At 41.6% G+C, this 10,218-nt stretch overlaps 1 protein-coding gene across 2 annotated transcripts; it reads left to right on the forward strand.

The window, feature by feature from the left end:
* Nucleotides 1-422: 422 nt before the first annotated feature.
* LOC133840676 (tubulin beta-3 chain) lies at nt 423-9,004 on the forward strand. 2 transcript variants are annotated; one of them, XM_062272633.1, is made up of 4 exons: nt 423-745; nt 6,524-6,632; nt 6,710-6,936; nt 6,994-9,004. In XM_062272633.1, exons 1-4 carry the CDS (start codon nt 689-691, stop codon nt 7,945-7,947), a joined length of 1,347 nt encoding a protein of 448 aa, XP_062128617.1. In that variant the 5' UTR covers nt 423-688; the 3' UTR covers nt 7,948-9,004. The 2 variants fall into 2 exon arrangements, with proteins under 2 accessions (XP_062128617.1, XP_062128616.1); XM_062272632.1 differs by having other exon boundaries at nt 426-745; nt 6,692-6,936.
* Nucleotides 9,005-10,218: the final 1,214 nt, after the last annotated feature.

Raw genomic sequence — 10,218 nt, forward strand, 5'->3', positions numbered from 1 at the left:
TAATATTAAAATGCCTCTTTTTAGCATACCCTGTAATAAGATACCCTGTCAATAAGATTTTAAGATTAGTACAAATCAATTCAATCACTAATCTACACTCATCTATTGAGTTTCGTCAAGTAAAACGTTCCACATGTTTCTACTTGGGAGCAGGGCTTGCATACTATGTATATACGTATGTATCTATGTATGTATGTACTTGCAGTAGCACTTGCTTGCATGTGTATATATGTGTTTCTATCTCAGTGTGTGTGATTGATCGTCTTTCTCACTCTACTCGCGTTCGTGCGGCAGCGAGCCGAAGCACCGACAACGACGATGACGGAGCCGAAGACACTTCGACTTCGGGTTGGGTTGGGCCGGCTGTGGGGACTCAACTCAACGCAAAGTGGGGAGTGATTCTTAGGCCGTGAACGTCGACAACGTTGCGTCGCTGCGATCAGTTGAGTTTTGTGCGTTGTGCGGTTAAGTTGCGCGTTCTGCTCGGGTTCCCTCCTTTCAAAAGATTAATCAGTGCAGCACACACACACACACTAAAGAAGAATTATAGTCCACCTCCTGGCGCAGTTCAGTTCAGTTCAGGTTCAGGTTCAGAGTAATTGGCTGCATCGACGACTACTTTCGAGTCCCACGCAAAGGAAGCAGAAGAAGAATTGTTAAATTGTTACATCAAAACCCATAAATCAAAATGAGAGAAATTGTGCATCTGCAGGCTGGCCAATGTGGCAACCAGATTGGCGCTAAGGTAAGTCTGACTTTTCGGTTCGGTTTCGGTTTTTTGTTTTCTGCTCTTGCTGTGCTTTTTGCTGCGCTGCTTTTTGGCAAACGCAGCTAATTTATGCACATTGACCGAAAACGTTTTTCAATGAGTTTCCAAATCGATCACAACTCGGAATACGAGTAAACGTCGCCAGCGCCTTTTACAGCGTATTTAGCAATTAAAGCAAAAGAAAATTAACGAAATAAAAACTACAACAACCACAACAACAACAACAAGAAAAAAAGGCCAACGAATAAACATAAAGAATAAAACACAAAAAGAAAACTTAAATGAAAGCAAATAAAAATGCCAAGTGCAAAAAATGAGCAATGCGACCGACGTAGCGAAAATAAAAAAAATCCGAAAAAAGAAAACAAAGCGAAGAAATTTGCTTTGGTTCATCAAGCACTGGTTCATCAAGCACTCGATGTGCCCTTCACTTGCACTGTGATTATTAAAATTGTTATGATTATTAAACGATCCGCAATTTTGCTGCTCTAATACTACCGAGCTTTACTTTGAACAATTGCAATTGCTCTTCATTCCTCAACTTCCCTTTATGGTGCATTTGAATGATGCGTGGATGCCAAAAACCTCTTGAATTATCATTGCGGTTGTATCTTTTCGCTTTGTTGGGTTTCCTTTATTAGCCAGAGCAACCGCAAGAGGCCAAAAAGATGAAAAAATTAAAGAATATGCCACATTGTTGTAAAGAATAAAGAGGGGAAACTCTAATTTATTGCATGCAAGAAAATTGTTGTAGAGAAAACCTTTTAAAAGTGTAATGATCGTGATGTTATAGAAAGGATATTCTAAAAGAGAAAAGTATATATGTTGGTACTTGTGTACTTTAAGTAGTTAAAAATCAACTACAATTCACTTTAAACAGCTGTTTATTAAAAATAATATTTTAGCAACAGCTGCTGAGTTAAGTTCAGTTAAGTTGAGTAGCGATCGCACTGGGGAAATATCACTCATAAAAGTATTTTCAGACTGTTAAGTTGTGAGTTGACTCACTAGCTAATCAACTGCAATTAGAAGTATGTAAAATATAAAACAGTTGCCCTCACCGATCATCGGTTTGCCAATTGATCGTACGATCATGTGCCACATGCCACATGCCACAGCTACTCCTGCTGCTACTGCTGCTACTGAGGCTGTAAATTTTGGCAAGATCAGACCGGTTTGTCAGGCATTGACATGACAAGCCTGCGATGGAGGCTACAAAGTGTGTCACGCTAAGCAAATGCTGATAAAAAGCTAAAAGGCAAACGAGCGATGATTGAACTATAACGCACAATTAAATAAAAGTAATTCCTAAGCACAAGATAAGCGAAAATAGTACAACGATGATTTCTCTACTTCATTTCTTTTCAACTGCGATTACCTCCAGCGCCGCATTCATGACTCAATTGAGATTCGCGATTTGTGGGAAATGAGACAAGCAGCCGGTGGACGGTGGACGGTGAACGGTGGACGGTGGATGGGGAAGTAGAAGTGGAGTGAAGAAGTGGGCAAGTGTGGAAGGGGGGGTCAATGTCGCTTAATTTAGCGCTAACGCTTAGCATTTCTCAGAAATTCGGCATAGTAATGGTTTTATGGGGCAGTACATGTCGGTGTCTGTATGCGAGTGTATGTGTGTGTTTGTGTATATCAACTCACTGACTGTAGTTACTTACCATGAATGAGATACGAAGACTGTTTATCTAAACCAGCCGGCGACGGTGACGGCGACGGTGATGAAGCCGACTTGGTAATTTGAGCAAGACGTCGGTCTCACATTACCCAAGAGATTGAGAAACAGCTGAGTGGACATTTCAAATGTGTGAGGCAATAAGAAGGGGCAGCGTGGCAGCTACCTAACCTACCATCTCCATGGCCATCATACCCCTGAATCAGAATCAAAAGTCACAATCAGAATCAGAGTCAAAATCGGAATTTGAATCTGCATCGCAATTGGAATCATTCAAACCGCACAAGTGCACAAAGGAAGTGAGTCACAAGTCCATATGCTACAGCAAATTGCCAATCGAGGAGTGAGAAGTGAGGGTGCATTTGGTCAGTATAATAAAAGAGGGAAAGAGAGGCAGAGAGAGAGAGCCTGCACTCGGATTCAGTTACAAGTTACAAGGGGCAGGATAGGGGCCCATATGAATTTCGAATTTCCGTTTTGAGCACAAGACGATAAATGCATTTTAAATAATCAGCTCGTGCCCCCACAAATAAGTACATATATAACAATTATAATTTTATATATTCGAATACGAATATATATATATGTATATATATATATATATGTATGTTAAGTATATTTGTGTGTCTACCCAATGCACTGGCAGAGTCAACAAACTTCTGGCGTTTCTTCTGAAAGATTTATTATCGCCCTCTCGTACGACTGAAACAACAAAACAGCTGCTGAGCTGCTGAACTGCTGAGCAAAGACAAATGCTTTTGATAGGCGGCAAAGATTCGGGAGGGGTAAAGAGATGGTAGGAGGGGAGCATAGCCAAATGCCTTGCCATCATGTGAAAATGATTTTTTGCATTTGTTGCGCTTTTTTTTTCAAGGGCTGCCGGAAAAGCCGATAAAGCTGCAGACGATCTTCTCTCTTCTTCTGTCCAGCTGCAAGTGTTGCGCGGTAGGTGAGGCAATTGAAGGTGGCAGACACGAGGCAGCAGGCGGGAAGCTTAAGATTTGTGCTTGTGCTGCTTCAGACGGGCTTCGGCTTCAAAGTTCATGCCCGAGTGATTTCAAGTGGCACAAACTGAAAGACAGCAGCAACGATGGGGCAGCTACAGACATGCAACACTTAATGAGGGCGTCGGCAGCTGATCGCATGTGGAGTTGAGAGGGGAAGGGGAAGGCGAAGCGAGGCGAGGAGTGTGGCAGGACAGCAGCGGCAACATTTAAAACTAATTGCAAGTCTAAGTTTCTAGCTGCAAGTGGCAAGTGGCGGCAGCAACCAGAAGCAGACAGCAACCAACAGCAGACTCTTGTCAATAAATTACGAATTCCATTTGAAATTTCTAGTTGGTTCTTAAAGTCAGACAATTTCATTACAAATGAGGGTTTTTAAAATGAAGTTTATGCATTAAAATATATTTTAAATTGTTTATCAGCACCCGCATAATTCTTTATGTTTTTATTTTTAGAAAATAAATCAATGGCTTTTGAATCATTGTCAGAACGAAATTTCTTTCTTGCTTTATTCTGAAATTTCTTTAGAACTTTCTACTCAGAACATTTGATGAATTGAAGTTTTTCTATTTATCGACAGCATTACGCTGTAATTCATAAATTCTATTATTTTTAATTTGATTTTTTAATTTGATTTTCATTTAATTGGACTGATCGTGACGCTGATAGATCAACTTCCAGCAGATTCTCGCATTTCTGATATTGAATCTAATGCATTCGGTGTAAACGATCGCAAAAGCATGACGCAGCTAAAGACAATTTTCACAGCTGGACTTTGTACACGATACTCGAGTATCCCCATCCTCTGACCAATCATAATAGTTATCCCAAAAAAAAAGCAATTTCCCGCAACTATCAAAAGCATTATCATCAAAAGGAAAAATCCGAAGAAAAAAAGACAAATTAGTTGAAAGTAAAGCAAAGACAAGAAGAAGTAGAAAGAGAAGCAGATGAAAGAGAGTAGGAGACATGAAAAACGACTTTTCACTTCAACAGTTTTGTGTGCTAATTTATTTTTGTTATTACCCCTTTTGTTGCCACTGCCGCTGCCGCTGTTTATGCTGCCCCAAGCGAAGCAATATACAAGTTGCATGATGTTTGTTTGGCTGGCTCCGTCCGGCATACAAACTGCGCTTTATTGCTGTAAGCTTCATAATTGCAACGGCCACACTCCAATTAAATTTGATGATCTTGCGGAGATTGTACCGACTAGTTGAGTAGTTGAGCTGCCTTTCAAATAAACAAAAGCAAACGCAGACGCCATCGACTGCGCCAGTGACTGCAAACAGAAGACTAGACTATGCAGACTGAAGACTGTAGACTGGAGAGTGGAGATTGGAGACTGCTGCAGTCGGGACTATGATTGTGATTCTCCTTAGCGACTCACACGTCAAGTTCAAGTGCCAACGGGAAACGATACAGACAACAATATAGCAGCAAATGAACTTAGAAATTGGGGAATGGGGAAAGGAATGGGGAATGGAATGGGAATAGAACTGAAAATGGGAATGAGAATTGGGAATTGGGAATGGGTTGGCAGCACTTCAAGCGATAACATTTTTATTATTTCCTCGATGGCATTTGTTTATTTCTGTTCTGTATAGCAATTGGAATTTGAAAGAATGCGTTGCGCTTCAATGGGATCGAGTCGTTGCCTTGTTAATGAAAACTAATGCGATCCCTTTTTTGGTATAAATTGTCGAAAAATAGTCGAAATCTAATCGAATGAGAGATGAAGACGCATGTTAAACGCAGCAAAACATTTGCAGTGCGCTTCCGCAATAAACGCTTCTGTATCTGTATCTATGAGATACGAGCGAGGGCGAATATCTTTTTGATTTGCTTGCTGTTTCTGTTGCTGTTGCCGCTCTTGTTGTTGCTTCCTAATGATGTTGTCGATGTCTACAACTGACGTCTGCTGGGTTAATTTAGTATCTCCGAGTTGCCGCCCAGGTCGTTGGCCTGCAGTTTAGCTATGACTCAGCATTAGAGTATAGCGTGTGTGTGTGTGTGTGGTTTGTGTGTTCGGATTGGTATCTGGCCAGTGCCCACAGGCAACGTGCAACACACATCGTGCAACGCCCATGGCTGCGCTATTTTTAACACTTTCGCCGCATAAGGTTGCACCCCAGGAGCGTTGCCGTGCGGCGGCATTCAGAATGAAGTCTCTCAACTTGGAAATGTCCCATGCCGCGACACTGTGATGCTGCATTGAAATACATTTTCGAAAGTATACTCGAAAAACTATTTTTGACTGTGACAGCGGCGTTCCTCATCCACATCCACATCCACAGCGACTGCGACGTTTCTTTTTCTTTTAAATTTAGCACTAAATCAGGGCATGCGGCAGCCATACAACTGACGGCTAAGCTAAACATAAATTTTCAGCCTCAACAGTGTACAATGTGTCTCACTTTTGATGCCGCCCCTCTCCCCACATACTCTTCGAAAATATCTGGAGAAAAAAAAGGGAATTTCAAATAATTTGTATATGAAGTTTGAAGTGCTCTTTGGGCGGTTTCTGCGGTTGGCAACATGACCTCGCCGATGACTGGACATGGCTCGTAACTCAGTTTGATGCACGTCATGTCTGCTCTCAAGAAGTTGTTGGCCAAGAGCTTGACAGATGGCTGACTGCAGTTTGACTTTGCCGTCAGCGATAAGATAAACTATATGGCTGCTGGATATAGATTAGAATGCTGCATATAAGTAATTATTTTGTAAAAGCTACTCATATATGGACACCCAAGAGCTAGCTAAACAAAAATAGATTCATAATGCAACTGATTTCACCCGGTGTGCTCACCGGGAGTAGGAGAAGATGAGGTGTAAAAATAGCTGCAATATCTTTTCCAGCTGGGACGCCTACCCGAGCCATTAAAATGGTATAAACATGTTCATTATGAAGTATCTTCTTCAGAAAAAATAGATTTTTATGAAGAGGTGTCATTTGCTTATACAAACAGAAGAACAAGAATGACATCTGATCAACTTGAAGCTGATTAAGAATATTGTAGTATTGAAATTGAAATCGCACTCACGCTTTTTCTCTCTTCTTCTTTGCAGTTCTGGGAGATCATATCCGAGGAGCATGGCATTGACAGCAACGGCATCTACGTGGGCGACAGCGATCTGCAGCTGGAGCGTGTCAGTGTCTACTACAACGAAGCATCGGGTAAGTGTCTCCTTCTTAGCCTCAACAAACGAGATGATTCATTGCCCCTCTTTAAACAGCCGTTTCGCGTTCTTCAGGCGGCAAGTATGTGCCACGTGCCATTCTGCTGGATCTGGAGCCTGGCACCATGGAGTCGGTGCGTTCGGGTCCCTATGGCCAGCTGTTCCGTCCGGACAACTTTGTCTTCGGCCAGTCGGGCGCAGGCAACAACTGGGCCAAGGGTCATTACACAGAGGGTGCCGAGTTGGTGGACAATGTGCTCGACGTGGTGCGCAAGGAGTGCGAGAACTGCGACTGCTTGCAGGTAATCCTCAGTCTCCCGACTAAACTTGATTCAGTTGTATTAACCTACTTGTTTTAGGGCTTCCAATTGACGCACTCGCTGGGCGGAGGCACTGGCTCCGGCATGGGTACGCTGCTGATATCGAAGATACGCGAGGAGTATCCCGACCGGATCATGAACACCTATTCTGTGGTGCCATCGCCCAAGGTGTCCGACACGGTCGTCGAGCCCTACAATGCCACGCTGTCCATCCATCAGCTGGTGGAGAACACAGACGAGACTTACTGCATTGACAACGAGGCGCTCTACGACATCTGCTTCCGCACACTGAAGGTGGCCAATCCCAGCTATGGGGATCTCAATCACCTCGTCTCGCTGACCATGTCCGGTGTGACCACCTGCCTGCGTTTCCCAGGCCAGCTGAATGCCGATCTGCGCAAACTGGCTGTCAACATGGTTCCATTCCCGCGTCTGCACTTCTTCATGCCCGGCTTTGCGCCGCTCACCTCGCGCGGATCGCAGCAGTATCGCGCCCTCACCGTGCCGGAGCTCACCCAACAGATGTTCGATGCCAAGAACATGATGGCCGCCTGTGATCCTCGCCATGGTCGCTATCTGACAGTCGCCGCCGTCTTCCGCGGCCGCATGTCCATGAAAGAGGTGGATGAACAGATGCTCGCGGTGCAGAACAAGAACAGCTCGTACTTCGTCGAATGGATTCCGAACAATGTGAAGACAGCTGTCTGTGACATCCCACCCAAGGGTCTGAAGATGTCGTCGACGTTCATTGGCAACACCACCGCCATCCAGGAGCTGTTCAAGCGCATCTCCGAGCAGTTCTCGGCCATGTTCCGTCGCAAGGCTTTCCTGCATTGGTACACCGGCGAGGGCATGGACGAGATGGAGTTCACCGAGGCGGAGAGCAACATGAACGATCTGGTGTCGGAGTACCAGCAGTACCAGGAGGCCACCGCCGACGATGAGTTCGATCACGATGTTAACCAGGAGGAGGTCGAGGGCGATTGTATTTAATGGTGTGGCCAGAGGAATGAGATGCGTGCGTGAGCGTCTCTTTTTCGGTGGTCAGCAGCACGTCTTTATGCGTGGCATGCGGCAGCAGTTGCGGGCCAAGCACTGCATCATCCTCTGAAAAAGGGACGCGACAACATAACCAAGCCAAACACACACACACTCACAGTCACAGTCACACACTTACACTCACAGTCACACTCACGAATACAGGAAATGTCAAGCGTAGTTTGACAGAAATTCAAAACATCATCAGCCGGAAATGCTCCAAGACTCTCATTTCACTTCACTCGCTTTCACTATTCGCCATTCGCTATTCGCCATTCACACTCTTCCCTCTTCACTACTCATCAGTAACGACGACTCGTTACTCCCAAATCACACTACTCACTAATCATTTCGCTCTCTTTCTCTCTTCTACTTCATTCTACGCTACACTCTACAGTCTACACGAAGGCACGTCTATCGCATTTCTCGCAGCCATTTTCTCTCACTTTGTGAATCCCTCATCTTTCACCTGCTTGCCCTCTTCATCTCTACACTTAATCTCACTAATTTAAGTCGCAATTTTACAACGTTTTTACTATACATAAATAATTATTTATATACAAAAGAAAATCAACAATTTAGTATCATATTATACGTCAAATATACGAGCATATAAAACAATTTAAATGCGAACGCAAATGAGAACGAAAACAACAATAATATGAAATCACATAAATTGCACAACTTTTATCAAATTATTCATTTTAAAAACACACACACTATATATTTCAAATTGCACCGAAGACTGACGGACAGGCATAAGTTTGGACTCAAATGGCAATATTACGAGTATTTGTAACACATTATGAAGACCCAAAGATCAATCCTACTGAAACAATTTGAATTTGAATATATCATTGTATTATTCTTAAGCACAAACTTGTTTCTTAGCATCCTGTGCATAATTCTCTAGTAGTCTTTAAATATTACCCAAGTAATTAACTAATTATAAACTTGAAGAATAATTCTGCAAAACTTTTTCAATAAATTGCAAATTAGCTACAAAAAAATACATCTTATGAGTTATTGTCTTTTTTTAGTATTATACAGCACTTCACAAATATTTAATTATTTTCTGCATATAATTAAATATTTTCAAAACTGAGTAAATGTAACACAATTGGTGTTGCCCGAAGTTATGTGGATTATCATTTTATTGCATCCAATACAAATTTTATTTATTTAAAGTTCACTTAAAATTTAAATTCAGCCGCTATCCGGGTATTAAATCTTTTTTATATTTATATGTTCCATATTTTGTGAATGTCTTTTTTAATACTGCAAGGCAAATTATATAATATATTAGGTGTATTAAAATTCAAAATAAACCATTTCAATAGAAATCTAAACCTTTCGTATGCAGTCCATGCTTAGCCAAGTTTTGAACCCACCGCTAGCAACGTTGCCACATCGCTCAAATAGTTCGTATATTAGACGCTAGGTGTCGCTTCACCGGGAGCTTTTTAAGAAATGCTTTCCTCAGCTGTGACCGCCACGATGCATTCCTTTAAACTATTTTACTAGTTTTCAAGTGTTGTGATTAATTCTCTTAATCTTATTCTATTTTCAATTAAACATTTTTCTAAAATTGATATTATATAATTAGCCATCTGTTATTGTAAAAAAACAAATAAAGGGCAGCTTAAATGATGCGCCTTTTGTCAGTATATAACTATTCCATAAAAAGTGTTACCAGAAAATAATGATCGTCGTTTCTGCCTTTGGTATATTTTCCCAACCTTAAATTCTAGCTAAGGTCACATTGAACTGCCCGGTTAAATGAGTCGGTGCTTAAAGCAATTTAAAGAAAAACTTCAAACATTAGTACTAATTTAACATTTAAAATACATTTCAAAGCACATGAGCGAAAAACGCTAACAGACACTAATTCAAATTATTTCAGAATATATTGTAAATATTTGTAAATATTCTAGATACGTAAATATTCTTTATTTGATTATTTTTTATAACATAGGCATAACATACATTTTACTTCCTTAACTGTTTATGTTCCCCCAAATATTTCCATACATAAAAGCTTCAAATCCGAAATAGGCGCTGGTAATATCTGAGGACGATCTCACAGTCGTACAATCGTTTCCATTAACTAACTCTCATGCTTATGCTACAAATTCTGCTGAAATGAAAGACATTAAAGACATTAAAAGTTCCCGCCTTATGGCCCGCGATGCCAACCTTGATGTTGGTCTCGTGACACACAAGAAT

This window comes from Drosophila sulfurigaster, chromosome 3, assembly GCF_023558435.1.
Source record: "Drosophila sulfurigaster albostrigata strain 15112-1811.04 chromosome 3, ASM2355843v2, whole genome shotgun sequence".
NCBI classification, from domain to species: domain Eukaryota; kingdom Metazoa; phylum Arthropoda; class Insecta; order Diptera; family Drosophilidae; genus Drosophila; species Drosophila sulfurigaster.

Excerpts from the sequence above, each read along its gene's own strand:
- LOC133840676 (XM_062272632.1), top strand. The coding sequence starts at position 689 with ATGAGAGAAATTGTGCATCTGCAGGCTGGCCAATGTGGCAACCAGATT. Across the intron at positions 6,633-6,691 it reads CTACTACAACGAAGCATCGG|CCGTTTCGCGTTCTTCAGGC; the intron begins GTAAGTGTCTCC and ends CTCTTTAAACAG. Across the intron at positions 6,937-6,993 it reads AGAACTGCGACTGCTTGCAG|GGCTTCCAATTGACGCACTC; the intron begins GTAATCCTCAGT and ends TACTTGTTTTAG.